Below are 17,626 nucleotides of genomic sequence, written 5' to 3'. Positions count from 1 at the left end.
CGAGGCTGGGTGCCACGCTCCATGCCCCGGAAGACGCGGCGGGCAACATAGAGGGCGGCGGCGCGGGGGGAGGAGGCGCGGCTACCAGAAGCCCGCACGGCCGGGACGCGACGGGACCGGTCCTGGATTCCGGCCTGTCACTTGCAGTCAGGACAGGGGGCGCGGCCCCCGGGGGCGGGGCGAGCACCCTCGCGGGGCGGGACCTGCAAACACCCCGCCCACGCCGGGCCGCCGCAATCGCCCCGCTCTGCGCACGCGCGGCCTCAGGCTGTCCGGGGAGATCCCTGAGCCCGCGTGGGAAACCCGGGCGCTTCGCACAAGAAGCCTTTGTGGCTACTTCTTGGAGCCTTTTTCTCCCTCGAAGCTGTCCGCGGTTTTCCCTCTCACGCTGTTTTTCGGGAAGATGGGTTGTGAGCTTTGGGCTTATTTCTGGACGGTCCCCGAAGGCCCCCGAAAGGACCAGGCCCGGACACGTGGGGCCTCGGGTTCCAGCCGGAAGTCCGGGGAGCTGTCGGGCCCGGGTTTTGGTTGTGGCGGGCCGGTTCCTGCGTGCTGCGTGTGCGCCCGGGTGGGCCATGGGGCGGCGGTCGCGGTGCCGGCGGCTCCAGCAGCAGCAGCGGCCTGAGGGCGCGGAGGACGGTGCTGAGGGCGGCGGAAAGCGCGGCGAGGCGGTAGGAGCCGGGACACGGCGGGCGGGTGGGTCTGGGGCTCCTCGTGGGCCTCCCGGATCCCAAGGCCTGAGGGGCGGCTCCTCGGGTCTCAGGGTAGACGTCCCTTTCCTTCCTCAGGGCTGGGAAGGAGGGTACCCCGAGATCGTCAAGGAGAACAAGCTGTTCGAGCACTACTACCAGGAGCTCAAGATCGTGCCCGAGGGCGAGTGGGACCAGTTCATGGACGCCCTCAGGGAGCCCCTCCCGGCCACTTTAAGAATTACAGGTTACAAAAGGTAAGGGGGCAGTGCCTGATTTTGTTTTGGGAGTTGGGGCCAGGATGCTCCAGGTTAAAGGCGATGGTGTTTTCTCCGACAAGTGTTACAGTGCCAGAGAACCGTGGCGTTTCAGCGGTGTGAATTCAGGAAGCACTGAGGTGGGAGCACAGGGTCCAGTGAAATGGTCACGGAGGTATTGCAGGTGCAAAGTTAGAAGAGGAAGTGAAAATGGGATCTGAGGAAGATTCGGCTCCTGGGGATTAGTGAGCTGAGGGTCCTACCTTTTGGAACGTAAGAGAGTCTATAGAGAATGCATAAAACCCCTTGATCCTTCCCCTGCCCCATCTTTGTAGGTACATCTTTCTGAATGAGTCGCAAGTAAAACTAAAACTGTAGGTATACTTGGGAGAGAAGGAATGCAATGTTGCTCTTAAGGATCAAACAGTGGTTGCTTAAATTTTGAAGGGATACAGTGTAAAAGTAGTGACTAAAGAATGTTTTCTCTCTGTGCAAAATTGGCTTTAGTTTTAAAATATGTGCAGTCTTAAATTTAAATGATACAACGTATTAGCTTAGCTTCTTAGATCAGTTTGAAACTTTATTGTTTTTCAATAGCCATGCCAAAGAGATTCTCCATTGCTTAAAGAACAAATATTTCAAGGAATTGGAGGACCTGGAGGTGGACGGTCAGAAAGTTGAAGTTCCACAGCCACTGAGTTGGTAGGTACCACAATGCTTCATCTCGAATACTTGCTTGGGATCTCAGTCTCTGTCACTTGAGTTATATTTCTTGGTACTGCATTTGCTGTTAACATGAAAGAGCCTGGGTTTACTCTGCAGACATCCTAATGTTCTAATACCTGGTGCTTTTATCAACATTGCATTGGTATGCAAGTTTTCATGCGATTTGCAGCTTCATGAGTCGCTGAGTTCAGCAAACTCTTCCTAGTACATCCAGCCTCTTCCTTTATGTCACCACTTCTGCCAGCTCCGTGTTACAGCCCTTGCTTTCTCACATCAGAACTGCTGCAGAGTGGCTTCTTTGCCTTCAGGAAAAGGACACACTTAGCAGGACGACAGTCTCCTATAAGGTGGTCTCCTAGTATTTTCCATTACAGACAGGTTACCCCGTCTGCTGTCAGGTTATCTCCTGGTACTTCCCAGTAGAGACTGCCCCAGCCAGTGTAGCATTTCCGAGTCTCAGCACCTGAGCGTACTGCTGCTTCGGGAGCTACCTCTTTCTTCACCTTTCCTGGAGGTGCCGTCTGGGTTACCTGTTCCTCATGGCTCATATCTAGTCTCAGTTGTATGAAGGTGATTCCTTGTGCTGACAGCGTCTTGTAAAGATGCTTGGAGTACTCCGGAGGCACCAGTCCTTTGGTTAACTTATAAATGGAAGAGTCATTAAAGCAAATTGTTAGAGTTTCATATTTCAGATTATTAACTTTGAGGTATTAAGTTGTCAGAAAAGAAAAACATTATCTTAAGTAATGCTATGAAAAGGCGAATTAAGCATTTTGCATTAGCTTTTGGTGCTTTGACTATTCCGGTACGTGATGTTATCTTTCCTTTTTAGATAACCTTTAATGTTTGCAAACCACAGTCAGATTTTCATTAATCGTGGGGTACAGATTTGCTTGCTTTTCTTTCATTGGCTGCTCGGAATTTCATTGTCCATATCGCACATGTACATAGCATATACATTCAGAAGGAATGTTGATTGGCCAAACATTAAGTCAGTATTCAATCAATATCAAGACCAAATATCACCATCATGGAATGTGTTTCTGGGATATGATAGTAAATATGACCAACATGGTGAAACCCGTCTCTACTAAAAAGACAAAAATTAGATGGGCATGGTGGTGCACTCCTGTAATCCCAGCCACTAGGGAGACTGAGGCATGAGAATCACTTGAACCCAGGAGGTGGAGGTTGCAGTGAGCCAAGATATAACACATTAGATTTTTAAAAGCTTGAAGGGTACAGTATAGGAACATTTTTCTATTCAGGTGCTAGGTTGCTGTTAGTGGTCACTAATTGTCCACTGTAGTGAGGTCAGTGGAAAAGGGAGATGTTTTTCAGCCTCTAGTTATGGCATTGCTGAGATGAGGTAGCCTTCATGGGATCAAGCTTTTCTCCCTCCTGGTAACTAGCCTGTGGAATTTTCTCAAGTGGTTTGAAGATTTGACGACACTGATTGTGTTCTGCTTGAAGTAGAGGTCTGATGTTGTAGTAGTCTGTTTTCACGTTGTTATGAGGACATACCTGAGAGTGGGTAATGTATAAAGGAAAAAAGTTTAATTGACTCACATTTCTGCATGGCTGGGGAGACCTCAGGAAGCTTCCAATCATGGCGGAAGGTCTCTCTTCACAGGGTGGCAGGAGAGAGAATGAGTGCCAAGCAAAGGAGGAAGCCCCTTATAAACCATCAGTTCTCCCCGAGAACTCACTCACTGTTCTGAGAACGACATGCGGAGGGGGCTACCTTCATGATTTAATTATCTCCACCTGGTCCTTCTCTGGACATGTGGGGAATGTTACAGTTCAAGGTGAGATTTGGGTGGGAACGCAGGGCCAAACCTTGAGACAGGATTGTGATTGTCCTGGGCACATTCATGTGTTCAGCGGTGGTGTGTGTGTGTGCTGCTTCACACAGTCACCCCGAAACATTTGTCCCTAGAACCTGTGTCTAGAAGCACAGTGATGGGATAAGAAATGCTTTTAAGATGAAGACGTCCCTGTCCAGCAGGACATGCATCTGTAGGGAAGAGATGGGCTCTCAAGGCACATCAGTGTGGGCATTTTCTTCTGCAGGCCCCAACAAACTAGGAGAAGCCATACGATGTTAATAAGGCTTGCTATTTGTTATTATTTTCTGCAGATTACAGTTAAACTTTGATTTGATCAGTCCTTTTAACATTTAATAGCTGCTTTTTCATCTCGTTTATTGAACAACACGTCTGAGTATATGACAAGGCAGTTACCGAACTCTTAGCATCTGCAGATTGTCCGTAGTTGAAGAATGAAAGTGAATCACTCTCTGCCAGAAGCCAGCTATGTTTTTGTTTGCTTAAACTTTCTGAACACACAGCTGAACAAAACATTGTATGATTTGGGCTCCTAATACTTGGCTTTTCCATTATCAATGATGGTTTCTCTATTTTATTTTGAGACAGGGTCTCACTCTGTCACCCAGTCTGGAGTGCAGTGATGTCATGATGGGGTTCATTGTAGCCTTGACCTCCCAGACTCAAGTGATCCTCCCTCCTCAGCCTCCTGAGTAGCTCAGACTACAGGTGCATGGCACCATGCCTGGCTAATTTTTATATTTTTTGTAGAGATGGAGTTTCACTGTCTTACCCAGGCTGGTCTTGAATTCCAGGGCTCAAGCAGCCCTCCTGCCTTGGTTTCCCAAAGTGCTGGGATTACAGATGCGAGCCACCATTCTTGCCCAGTGCCGGTTTCTTGGAAGCTTTATTCTCTAAACATTTGTTTATTCAAATTCACCTGTCAGTTGTAGGATACTAACTCAGCAAGCAAGTAAAGCAGAAGCTTTCCAGGACTTGGTGGTTTTCTGTATTGCTCAAGATGCAGAAATAGATCATGAAATATTCTTCCCAATCCTCTGGTACATAGTGAAATATGATTTAGGAAAGTGTTTTTCGGAACTACTTTTTCTGGAAGGAAAGTTATGAATAGGACCATAGCTTGGGCCAATTTCATTTTTTTTTCTTACTTTCTATAGACTCAGAACAGTGAGGAGTTATCCTATAGCATTCTTATAAAACCATTGTTTTGACAACCAGTTGTTCAGAGTGCCCCTTATTGTCATTCTAGTTATGTGCTGTTTATTTATTTATTTATTTATTTTGAGACAAGGTCCTTGCCACCCAGGTTGGAGTGCAGTGGCATGATCTTGGCTCACTGCAACCTCCATCTCCTAGGCTCAGGTGATCCTCCCACTTCAGCATCCCAAGTCGCTGGGACTGCAGGCCCACATCACTACACTCAGCTAATTTTTGTATTTTTTGTAGAGATGTGGTTTTGCCATGTTGGCCAGGCTGGTCTTGAACTCCTAACCTCAAGTGATCCACTCATCTTAGCCTCCCAAAGTGCTGAGATTACAGGCATGAGCCACCACACCAGGCCTGTTTATATGCTTTTTAACGTCTAGATTGAGGATGGTTTGTCATAGATGTTGTATATATTTACAGAGTTCTTATCAGTTGAGAGTTTTTGATATGTATTTGACAGTGGTCATTTTAATTTATCCTCCTGGTTTTCACTCTAGCTACAATTTGATGCATGGAAACACTGAACGCTGCATTGTTAAATTGAGTGTATTACTGCATCTCAGATGTAATGAGAATTGCTGAAACTACAGTAAGATTTATGGCCATGTGACATGTTACACTTGGTTTGGCGTTGGATTGAGCATGTGCCGTGTGACATCAGTGTGCTTGCTTGTACAGTGCAGATTCCTGTATACATGCAGGCCAAGTTTAAAAGTACATCCCGGACTGGGTACAGTGGCTCACGCCTATAATCCCAGCACTTTGGGAGGCTGAGGCGGGTGGATCACTTGAGGCCAGGAGTTCGAGACCAACCTGGCCAACACAGCCAAACCCCATCTCTACTGAAAATACACATGTCTGTAATCCCAGCTACTCAGGTGGCTGGCTGAGGCATGAGAATTGCTTGAATCCGGGAGGCAGAGATTGCAGTGAGCTGAGATTGCACCACTACACTCCAGCCTAGATGACAGAGTGAGACTGTCTCAAAAAAGAAAAAAGACAGAAGTCTTTAGTATCCCCCATTTCTCTCCTAATTAAAAAAAATAAAAATAAAAACATTGATGCCATCATTTATAAAAGTTCAAATATATTCAGAGGAATGATGGCAGGAAATGCTTTATTCTTCGGTATATGTAGGTAACAGCCTAGGAATTCAATGCATTAGTGGTTTCCAAGTTAGGGTTTTTTTGGTATGTAAAATATTTTAGTACGTTATTGTACTGGTTTTAGAAATAATGAAAAATATATTTTTAAAAAACTCTAATCAGATGTTTGTGGAACACTCTGGACACTGCATCATTTTGATTCTGTGCGACCTGCACATTGAATAAGTCATCTTGTGTCTTTTTTCCGTTGTTACCTTACAGTGGATAAGAGCAGAGGAGTGTCTGCTTTTCCATCTGATCTTTAACGTTTCATCATTATGATTTTATAGTAATAAGCATATGTCTTATAATCCCCCCATAGCTCTCCTGTTTCTGATTGGGCCCCGGTGTAGCTAGAGTCATGTTCCTTATGCCACAGGGATATCTCTGAGTGTTGCCAACTGTCTTAGAGGATTGAATCGGAGCAAGGAGAACAACATCCCAAGTCTCATTTGGCACATGACTGATACAAGCACAAAGTTGTCAGCAGACACTTTAGTATTTATAATCCATAAATGTTTTGCTTTCTTTTTGGTCAGGTATCCTGAAGAACTTGCCTGGCACACAAATTTAAGTCGAAAAATCTTGAGAAAATCGCCACAGTTGGAAAAGTTTCATCAGTTTCTAGTTAGCGAAACGGAATCTGTAAGTTGATTTCTTTCGATTTGTTAGTTTCCTTAAAGCTGGAAATGCATAGATGTATTGAAGTTCTGTTTTTAGGTCCTTGTCACTAGAAGCAATAGGTAGACATTGTACACAGTAAATATACCTGCAGTCTGTGCACCACGTGTGGTTTCTGATTATCTGTATATCCATTGCCGTGTTTGGTTTATCTAAGCATGACATTTAGTAAGGATATCAATCCCAGCTAGTTAATTTCTTGTTTCCTCTTGCTCATGGATTTCAGGGCTGTAGGATTAGGGTGAGCACTGCACTCATTTCCTTCTTAGGTACACGTTTCAGATGCCTGTTATACATATAAAGTAATATGTTTTTAAGGCCATCTTGGTGGAAAATAGGTTTTTGGTTTTGTTTTTTAAAAATTGATTTACTGAAGATGAAGCTTTTGATTTTGCTTTTTACTGTCTATTTTTCTTCTTGCTACGCTTTACTCCTGGATTTTACCTTTGCCAGAACCACAGAACACCTAAGTACGGCTCTGTTCTCACAGGACGGCATCCATCTTCACCTCTCTTGCCACCCTCATTCCTGAGTGTCCCTCATTCCTCAGCCCTGGAATTCATTCCTCATACAGTTCAGGTGCTGAGCTTTTTATTGTTAGCATCAGACCATCCCGAGAAAAATAGCTGTTTGCTTATGTAGTAAATAAATTCAGTGAATGCCCATAAAGTTTGGGTATTTGTTTTTTTGGAATCCCTAGTCTCACATTTAAAATCTGAGGTTTCCTCCTTTCTGTTTTCTAAACTACTACTTTCTAGTAAATCTGTGTGTCACCAGATTATGGTTTTTTTCACTTTGAGCTTCCACTGTGGCTTTCTGTCATCTAGGTAACTGGCTAAACTGAGCTTCTGTCTGTCTGGCTTTTCCTTCCTGAATAGTAACAAGAACCAGGAACTAAGTGCTGCCACATACCCCATTCCATATTTGTGACCAGTGCAGGAAAGGATTCTCTTGCTTAACTTTTTTAATCTAGATGGAAGGCCAAATAAGGATGAGTAAGCTGCTAGAGAATAGCTCAGGTTTGCACTTGGAAGAGAGCACGGGGTTTGCGGGGTGTGATACACATGTATAGGTTGGAAGAGCCAGGTTTTGGCTTGTTGGGAAGATGGAGGAGGTGGGAGTTTAGTGTGGGTACCAGGTGTTGTAGGGAGCTAGTGTAGGTTTTTGGTTAGGAGTCAGCATGATGAAAGCTCTTGAGATGAACGGCAGTACCCTCTGGGTTACAGAAAGCTGGCCATAAAACCTCTACGCAGGGTGGTCAGGAATCCAGTGACTGCTGGGATGTCTCCATCTTACTTAATGCTTGAATGGAAACCTTGGATGGAGACAGAAGGCAGGCATATCAGGATCACACATAAAACTCAAAAGCTTAGAATTAGCCTAGTGATTGAATCACTACAGACTCATGCTGGCCAGAAACTCGTGAGATGAAACTTAGCAACCATCAGTGTAAAAGCCTGTATTTAAGGCTCTGACAGTCAGATGCCTGAGTTTAAGGCGAGTGATGGCTGCCTGGGTAGCTGTTCGTTTCCAGAAGTCCCGCCTTTGTAGGGTTGTGATGGAGCAGAAGCCTCACCTTCAAGGCGGTTAAAATAGAGGTGTGGTTGAGGCTAGTGCTGGGCCAGGGTTGGAGGATTTTGTCTGCGTCCGAACAGTTGTGCCTTCTAACATGCCCTGCCCACTAGAGAAGGCAGAGGGCAGGGAGTGTGGTGAGGGATTTTCGACATTGTTGGCCTCAAGATGGAAAGATGGGAGCAGTGGTGGATGTCCTCATCTCTTTGAAAGGTAGTTGTGAGAAACAGAATGGATGGGCTGTGTTTGAAAAAGAGGAGGACTAAGAAATAGAATTTTAGGCAAGAAGGAAAAACCATCTGACAGTCACTTTCTGTCCTAAGTTGATGCTCTCTGCTGCTGAACGTGTTTGTTTAAATATTCAGTAGCATTTCTGTCTTTGAGAGCTGCCCCTCCAGCTTCTGTGCTCTCCTGGGTTGGGGATGTGGGGCTCTGTAAGCTTCAAGTCCCTTTTCCTTCATGAAAGTTGGTGTTACGCCTGAATTTCTAATATCAGAATGGTATAGCAGCCATCTGTCTGCTAGTGTGCAGACCCATCTTCATTTAGTTTTCTGTGTGATAGTACGAGTTCTCTTGTTCTATGGAAGATGGTATGGTGTTTGCCTGTTGCCTTTGAAACAATGCCAAAGATTGAAATTCTCTGCCTTCTTTTTTTTTTAATTGTTGCTGATCTTTTTTTCCCAAGGGAAATATCAGTCGTCAGGAAGCTGTCAGCATGATCCCACCACTGCTGCTCAACGTCCAGCCTCATCATAAGGTAGCATGCAGCGACGGGAAGCGTGTGGGCGGGCAGCTCGTTACCAGTGTCATGCCTGTTTTTTTGTTGAAACCACTTTTTCTTAATTAGTCCTTTCTTTCTTCTTTTCACTTTGGAGAGAGTGAAATGTATGTATCTTAGTAATGAGTCCTTTCTTTCTCCTTTTCACTTTGGAGAGAGTGAAATGTATGTATCTTAGTAATTAGTCCTTTCTTTCTTCCTTTCACTTTGGATAGAGTGAAATGTATGTATCTTAGTAATTAGTCCTTTCTTTCTTCTTTGCACTTTGGAGAGAGTGAAATGTATGTATCTTAGTAATGAGTCCTTTCTTTCTTCTTTGCACTTTGGAGAGAGTGAAATGTATGTGTCTTAGTAATGAGTCCTTTCTTTCTTCCTTTCACTTTGGAGAGAGTGAAATGTATGTATCTTAGTAATTAGTCCTTTCTTTCTTCTTTGCACTTTGGAGAGAGTGAAATGTATGTGTCTTAGTAATGAGTCCTTTCTTTCTTCCTTTCACTTTGGAGAGAGTGAAATGTATGTATCTTAGTAATTAGTCCTTTCTTTCTTCTTTGCACTTTGGAGAGAGTGAAATGTATGTGTCTTAGTAATGAGTCCTTTCTTTCTCCTTTTCACTTTGGAGAGAGTGAAATGTATGTATCTTAGTAATGAGTCCTTTCTTTCTTCTTTTCACTTTGGATAGAGTGAAATGTATGTATCTTAGTAATTAGTCCATTCTTTCTCCTTTTCACTTTGGAGAGAGTGAAATGTATGTATCTTAGTGATGAGTCCTTTCTTTCTTCCTTTCACTTTGGATAGAGTGAAATGTATGTATCTTAGTAATGAGTCCTTTCTTTCTCCTTTTCACTTTGGAGAGAGTGAAATGTATGTATCTTAGTGATGAGTCCTTTCTTTCTTCCTTTCACTTTGGATAGAGTGAAATGTATGTATCTTAGTAATTAGTCCTTTCTTTCTCCTTTTCACTTTGGAGAGAGTGAAATGTATGTATCTTAGTAATGAGTCCTTTCTTTCTCCTTTTCACTTTGGAGAGAGTGAAATGTATGTATCTTAGTAATGAGTCCTTTCTTTCTCCTTTTCACTTTGGAGAGAGTGAAATGTATGTATCTTAGTAATGAGTCCTTTCTTCTTTTCACTTTGGAGAGAGTGAAATGTATGTATCTTAGTTTCTTGTTTTTTACTTTTGTCCTACTTAATTTTTATGGTTTAGAAAACTGTTTTCTCCCCTTCAGTTTTATTGATTTGTTTACTGTGTGGATTATCTTTAGTGATGCTGATTGGCTAAATTAGGTTGAAAATGATAGTGAACATGTATCGAGAGCTCATTGTATGGCAAGCATCGCTTTGCACTCTTTTTTTTTTCCTTCCTTTTTTTTTAAGACGGAGTTTTGCTCTTGTTGCCCAGTCTGGAGTGCAATGGCGTGATCTCAGCTCACCACAACATCCACCTCCCAGGTTCAAGTGATTGTCCTGTCTCAGCCTCCCGAGTAGCTGGGATTACAGGCATGTGCCATCACGTCCTGCTAGTTTTGTATTAGGAGAGATGGAATTTCTCCATGTTGGTCAGGCTGGTCTCGAACTCCTGACCTCAGGCGATCGCCTGCGTTGGCCTCCCAAAGTGCTGGGATTACAGGCGTGAGCCACACTGCTCCTGGCCTTGCTCTGTGCTCTTTAGGTGAATTAATTTGCTTTATTATTCACACAACCCTCCAAGGGCAGATACTGTCACCATCTCCATTTTTTCAGATGAGGAAAAGGAAGCAAGGAGAAGTGAAGTAATTGACCCGAGGTTACGGAGCTAATAAGTGGCTGAGCTGAGATTTGAGCCTAGGTAGCTCTGTTCCTTAGTGTTACATTCTCATGATTCTTACTCGCTCATCTCTAAATTTAGTTCATCTCTAAACTGGCTTCCGGTTCCATTCTGTTCCCATCCTCCTTGGAGACTGTACTTATATCATTCTGTGATTTTGCGGCAGTATATTTAATGGAATCCCATAAAAAGTAAAATATGTCATGCTTTGGATTCATTCTGTAAAGAAGTGTATTTAGATCTTGGAACAGAAATTGAAAAAAGAATGACTCATAAAATTGCTTTAAACTAAATGTAGAATATTTGATTTTTTAAAAACATGAAACAGTTTCTTGCTTTGTTAATAGATCTTAGATATGTGTGCAGCACCTGGCTCAAAGACCACACAGTTAATTGAAATGCTACATGCCGACATGAATGTCCCCTTTCCAGGTATGCATTGGACTTGTGTTCAGAAGGGTAGGAATGCCACTTTGGCAGATTGTAGACAAGGAAAAGACTATAACCTTGCCTGCTGATTGGGTCCTAAAGTCTCCTATGACAAGCAGATGGGTTTTCTTGCTACCGGAAGTAGAACTGGACATTTTGCGTACCACTGTCAATAATTCTCAAACTAACACACTCATACTTTGGGGGAGCTTTATTTTAGAATTATGTGTGTTTTCTATAAAAGTAAATGGTGTTTCTTTGTCAAGCCTACTTATAGAAGATGGATTTCACTGTTTGAATTTTTAGTAGTAACAACTTCCCCTCTTCCCTCACCTTTATTATTGTTATTATTATTACGTACTGCCTTATGTGAAGGGCAGTAGTGTGTAGTTGTTAAAAGCTACTGTCACAACAAAAAAAAACCTACTGTCAGACTCCCTGGGTTCAAATCCCACTACCAGTTAATCGGCAAGTTACTGACAGTGTTAGACATCCCATATGAAATGGGACGTCAGTGTGTAGCCTGCAGGATGCTCAGGAAATGGCAGCTGTTATAGCAACACTCGGCCCCTTTGTCTTAAGTGGAAACAAATACCTCTCGTGATGTTTTAGAGTCAGCTTTCATCTCGTCCTATCTTTGTTCAGGCAGACTTCTCTAGTTCTGTTTTAATAGGCATATTTGTTGGGTCTGTTTTTTGAAGTCCTCTTTTTTTACATTATTTAAAGATAATGCTTTGGCTAAAAAGCCTGCTTTATTTTTCCCTGTTTTTATTTTCTCCACACTGGCAGTAAAGAGCCTTGATGTCCCAGCAGCAGCAGGTTCTCCTCTTTGTATTATGGATGTTTTGCGTTTCATATTGTTTTGAAGAGTGGCTTTGATCATAAATGTTGTCGATATATTTGCCTTTTTGCTGGGGGTGTGGGAAGAACCAGAAATGAGCAGAGGCACACCCAGTAGAATTCCCAGCCTGCGGAGCCTCCAGGAACAGCTTCCGCCTTCAGGTGCTTGGGCCTCGCCCTAGGAGCCTGACTCAGTCAGAGCAGAGTCGCGGCCCATATTCAGGATTTCAGAACATTCGTCAGGTGATTCTATTGTTTCTACACCTTTCTCCTCATCCTTTTTTGTAATTAATCGTTACTAATAATAGAAAAGACATTTTTGGTCTGGTAATTGGCACAAAGTGAGTAATTGTTGAATATATAACTTTTGAGGTTTTCAAAATTCAAGTATCCATAAAATCCACGCAAAGCCACCTGGTTCCTTGTTTTGAACCACTTAACGTACTTGTAGAAAACCTTGACTGTGAGTCTCAAGTGTGGTGGATTGCTGTTTCTCACTGGCTGACGTTTAGAGGTTGCATATTTCAGGAAGTGACTCCGCTTAGGCTCCATTTCATCTGACACTGCACTTCTGTCTCCAGAGGGGTTTGTTATTGCGAATGATGTGGACAACAAGCGCTGCTACCTGCTCGTCCATCAAGCCAAGAGGCTGAGCAGCCCCTGCATCATGGTGGTCAACCATGATGCCTCCAGCATACCCAGGCTCCAGATAGATATGGGCGGCAGGAAAGAGATCCTCTTCTATGATCGAATTTTATGTGATGTCCCTTGCAGGTATTTATCTTATTGGCCAGAAAGCCCAAAATCCACTAAAGAAATCAAGTCCAGTGAAGACTAAAATGAAATTGTGTGTGGACATGACTCAACTGTATGTGAGTCTTGGGGTATGGAGAAAGATAGTGTGAGCCTAAACCAGAAGGTGGACACGTAGAGTCTGAATGAGAAGCAGCAGATGCTGGATAAGGAACAGAAAGGGGTGGTTGTGATAGCCTGCAGAAAGATCCAGAGAAAACATCTCAGAGCAAAATAGAGTCATAGACTCTCATTGTGGTGTATTTTAGAGTGTGATTGCTTGGAACAATTTGTGTGCCCCAATTATTTTTTATTAGTTCTTCCAGTGAGTACAGTATATATAAAACTTTGTCTTAGAGTAATATGTAATCACATTGGGTTTTATGTTATTTAAATGAAAGAAATTTCAGAGTTCAAGCCCTTAAGAAATTTTTCTTTCTTGTGTTTTTCTTGTGTTTTTATACCTTTCTTGAGATAATACGTGAACATTTTAGATATTTAGAGTTTAGATATAAAGTAATACTCTTGGTACAACTGAGTGACAGTTTTTTTAAAAGGAAAGAAACACAACTAGACCTCATCTGTTCCGTTTCTGTACGAGGTGCATGGATGCTGATCCCAGTTGATGATGCCTTCTGAGTGACATAAATCTGTCAAGACCAGAATTCAAAAGCTGCCACAAAACTTGTTAGCACAGAATACAAGGTTTAAATACATTCCACATTATGGAAGAATGACATTCTGTTTCAATAAGTGGCAGATTTACTGCTCATGGCAGAACTCAGTATGAAAGATGCAGCTGGTGGCTCTGAATATAGCTGAGTGTTAAAATATCTGGAAAAACTCTTTAAAGTAAAATTTAAAATAGGTCGTGAACTAAAGTTTTTTTCCCTCTCGGTTGCAGTTTTTCAGTATTCCTTGGAGTCTCATGTTTTCCCACCCATTTTTTGATCAGAAAGATAATGCGTTCCTTGTATCATACTCTGAGATCTGAGAACACAGTTGCAAGCTGAGGAAATTTCTGAAATTGTGGTGGGATTTCTACCATAGAAGCCACTAGTATACAGCCAGGGATGCCATTGGAAAGTGGGGATTAGATCTCATGGGACACTTCTGTCCTGCAGACCTGGTACCTCGTGTACACGTGGCTAGACCACCAAGGAAAGTGAGCATTTGCAGAGAAGGCCAACAGAAACAGGCGTTACCTCTGGAGAAACAGGGTAGATAAAATTAGACACAGACAGAAGGTAACAATCCAGTCTTACTATAAAGTGTACATGGAAACTGCTTCTATTAACAACAATGTGAAAATAACTTCCATTAAATAAAATTAGAAAGTCAGAAATGTTTAACCGTGATTGTCGGAAAATTTAGCTACTCTATGTTACTGAGGAAAATTTATTAGTCATTATTCATATCATTGTGATTAAAATGCCACTGTTGATTAACTGAGTTTTCAGTAGTATTTTAGGTTCTGAAAAACATGAAAATTTTTATTTCACTTCCATTAAATAAAAGTAGAAAGTCAGAAATGTTTAACTGTGGTTGTAGGAAAAATTTTGCTAATATATTAGCTTAATTGCAGTTACTGTGGAAAATTTCTTATCAGTTATTATTCATGTAATTCTGATTAAAATGTCATTGTTGATTAGCTGAGTTTTTCAATAGTATTTTAGGTTCTGTCTCCTAGGTCTACAAATTAGTCTTGCTAGTATTTTTTCCAAATGGAAGCACATTAATATCTCTTTAGATAGTGAATGGAGTTTACTGTTCAAATCTGTTATTTTCTGTTTGAAAATTGAAGTAAAGTATAATACATTAGAAAATCCCTAAAACAGAAAGTTGATTGTAGTTTGTGAAAATGTAGATTGTTTTCTAACTGACATTTGTAACACTTGTTTTCTAACTAAGCTTGAATGTGACATATCTGTTAAAATGCAGTCATCCACCCATACAGAGTTTTACACTCTTTAATACCTTTTTTCCCAGTGGAGACGGCACTATGAGAAAAAACATTGATGTTTGGAAAAAGTGGACCACCTTAAATAGCTTGCAGCTACATGGGTAAGTAACACTTCGTCACTGCTAACACTGTGTGACAAGTAGATTAGCAGAGAGTTATTGTTACGTTATGTAACTGAGCGGCCCATCTTCAGTTACAGAGCTGTAAGCATCAGAGGCTGGTCAATGGCCAGCTTCAACAGTTTTATGAGAATTTGTTTGAAAACCTTTCAAGAGCAGTAACTGCAAATTGCATACGTTTCAGATGACAAGTTTATTAAAAATGCCTTCTAAAAAAATTTCTTATGTCGTTTCAAATATGTATTTTTCCATGAAATGACCATTTATCTCTTGGCGTATGTCTTACTAATCTTTTCCTCTCTGTTTTTATTCTTTTATATCATTGTTTTGCTGAGAGACAGTTTATCTCTTAGATATATTTTTTGGTTGGCTTTTTATGATGGGGAACTACTCATTAAAGAACATTTGGAAAATGCTTAAAATAAGAGAAATGTTAGAACACGATGATAATGTCTGTTAATGTTTGGTGTATTGTTTCTCTGTTTTTAGGAATTTTTAAAGTACTTTTTTTAAATACTGTGGATCATGCTGTCTATAGAGCTTTGTATTCTTTTTTTCTTCTGACGTGACAAATGGCATGGTCTTGCATGCAGGACTGTCCTGTGCATGAGCCAAAGAATACTACTCAGTATCCACCACAGCTAACTACAGCAGGAGGTCTCACCTCCATAAAACACGTTTACTGTTTCGTGACAGAGAGACGAGAGTTAGGTTGGAATGTATGATACAAATTTTTCATAGAAAAACCACAGATTTATGAAGTATAGAGGCTTTTTAATAGTGAAATTTCATCTGGTATGTTGAATTCTTTTGTTACTGAACTTTATGCTTTGCTGGTTGACATTGGGAAAGGTTAACAGACCAATCAGAATAGACATTTTTTAATTAACATGAAACACTTTATATAGGTTCACTCTAACTTCACTTAGATACCTAGAAGGTTTTTTTTTTTTGAGTATAATTGTGTTATAAAACTTGTAATGAATATGTGACGTAAGCAGGTGTTTCTATATGTGCACTTCATGGATATGTGTAGCCTTACAGTCATCTGATACCTCCCCTTAGCTTACAGCTGCGTATTGCAACGCGCGGGGCTGAACAGCTGGCTGAAGGTGGAAGGATGGTGTACTCCACATGTTCACTAAACCCTATTGAGGATGAAGCAGTCATAGCATCTTTACTCGAAAAAAGTGAAGGTAAGCATGCTTGATGCATCTTTTATTCAAAGTATATGCTTTTCAGAAACGTCCTGTGGCACTGATGGGTTCATCTTCATCCGGTCTGAAACCTTTCTTGATTATAGGTTTTCATTGGTCTTTCTGATTCCAGACTGGCTGGTTCCTTTTCTTGTATTTAGAATGCTACTGCTGGTTTTCTGAGTGAACGCTTGCGCATCTTTTCAGACTTCACCAAATTTGTAAGCTCTAGCTGGCTTAATGTCTGACTATATGTGTGTTTGCGAGGTGGGAGGCTTTTTTTTTTTTTTTTTTGAGATGGAGTCTCTTGCTCTGTTGCCCAGGCTGGAGTGCAGTGGTGTAATCTTGGCTCACTGCAACCTCTGCCTCTTGGGTTCAAGCGATTCTCCTGCCTCAGCCTCCCGAGTAGCTGGCATGTACCACCACACCCAGCCAATTTTTATATTTAGTAGAGACGGGGTTTCACCATGGCAGCCAGGCTGGTCTCAAACTCCTGACCTCAGGCAGTCTACCCACTTCGGCCTCCCAAAGTGCTGAGATTACAGTTGTGAGCCACCATGTCTGGCCTGGGAGTCTTTCTTTTGAAAGCCCAGTAAATGACATCCTGTTTCCCTGTCCAGGTTTTGAACCAGTTGACAAATAAGATAATGGAGCCAGGCAGACCAAAGCCAGAATTGCACCTTTATTACCAATAGAGCAGATTGTGTGCTTTCAAATACTTATCTTTAAAATGAGGCTTATCCCCTCATCATCACAGGTCACAGAAGGGGTTAGACTGTGGTGTACAGTTCAACTTTGCTATTGGAGCAAGGTCCACTGCAAGACTTGGAGAAACAAAGCCAAGAAAGGAGAGTGTCTGCTCAGGTTCTTTATACACATTTTGGAATCATTTTAGCTTTCTAAGATGCCAGGGAAGATGCCTTGGGGATGGAGGAAGTTCTTGGTCAGGGGCTGGCTTTTGCCTCCACATAGGAGATTTCAAAGAACAGCCAGTACTGTTAGGCAACTGGGTTTTATGTATAAAGGCGTTCATATTTAGAAAAAAAGTACATGGATTTTTTTCCTTTAAGTAACTGCGTTGCTTTTTGCATCTTTTCTTCTAGTCTTCACCGTGTTGAATGGTTTTGATTGCATTGTGTATGTCTAAATACCCTACTTTTTCACTTAACATTCCAGTATGTTGTAGTTTTTCCTGTTAGCAAGTGTCAAAAATGGATTAATTCATTGAGTGGGTCTCCTATTCTGTAGTCATTTTCCTGCTGGACACAGGTGGGTTTCCAGCACGGACCTGTGGACAGCATGATGTCACAGCCAACTTTGTGCCTGTGGTTGGCTTCAGAACACATTGTAGACGCTTCCTCCCGATCCTCTGTCAGAGGCGGTGTGCATGGATGTGGCTTCATCCGGGAAGTAATAGACCTTGACTGAGCCTCAGAGTGGGTGGTTGCTGGCAATTTTGACCAGAGGGAGTGTGCGTTCCCCACCCAAAAGTGCTCAGTGACTTTGCTGGAGAAAGGGCGACACGGGTGGCATTGACAGCTGCCAACCCAGGTGCTGAGGGGAGGTAACACCTGAGGCCTGC

At 42.2% G+C, this 17,626-nt stretch overlaps 1 protein-coding gene across 1 annotated transcript in view; it reads left to right on the top strand.

The window, feature by feature from the left end:
- The first annotated feature begins 510 nt into the window (after nt 1-510).
- The window catches only part of NSUN2 (NOP2/Sun RNA methyltransferase 2), a 32,033-nt gene continuing 14,917 nt past the window's right edge, over nt 511-17,626 (top strand). The window contains exons 1-9 of the mRNA XM_012475298.2: nt 511-671; nt 789-946; nt 1,544-1,648; nt 6,410-6,515; nt 8,809-8,880; nt 11,053-11,137; nt 12,556-12,748; nt 14,756-14,830; nt 15,914-16,044. Of these exons, the coding sequence (XP_012330721.2) occupies nt 576-671; nt 789-946; nt 1,544-1,648; nt 6,410-6,515; nt 8,809-8,880; nt 11,053-11,137; nt 12,556-12,748; nt 14,756-14,830; nt 15,914-16,044 (1,021 nt within the window). The 5' untranslated portion in view covers nt 511-575. The remainder of the gene's footprint in view (nt 672-788; nt 947-1,543; nt 1,649-6,409; nt 6,516-8,808; nt 8,881-11,052; nt 11,138-12,555; nt 12,749-14,755; nt 14,831-15,913; nt 16,045-17,626) is intronic.

This window comes from Aotus nancymaae, unplaced genomic scaffold (genome assembly GCF_030222135.1).
Source record: "Aotus nancymaae isolate 86718 unplaced genomic scaffold, 86718_ANA_hifiasm-v0.15.2.pri h1tg000014l, whole genome shotgun sequence".
In the NCBI taxonomy this organism is placed as follows: Eukaryota; Metazoa; Chordata; class Mammalia; order Primates; family Aotidae; genus Aotus; species Aotus nancymaae.
This window is presented reverse-complemented; position numbering and strand designations above follow the sequence as displayed.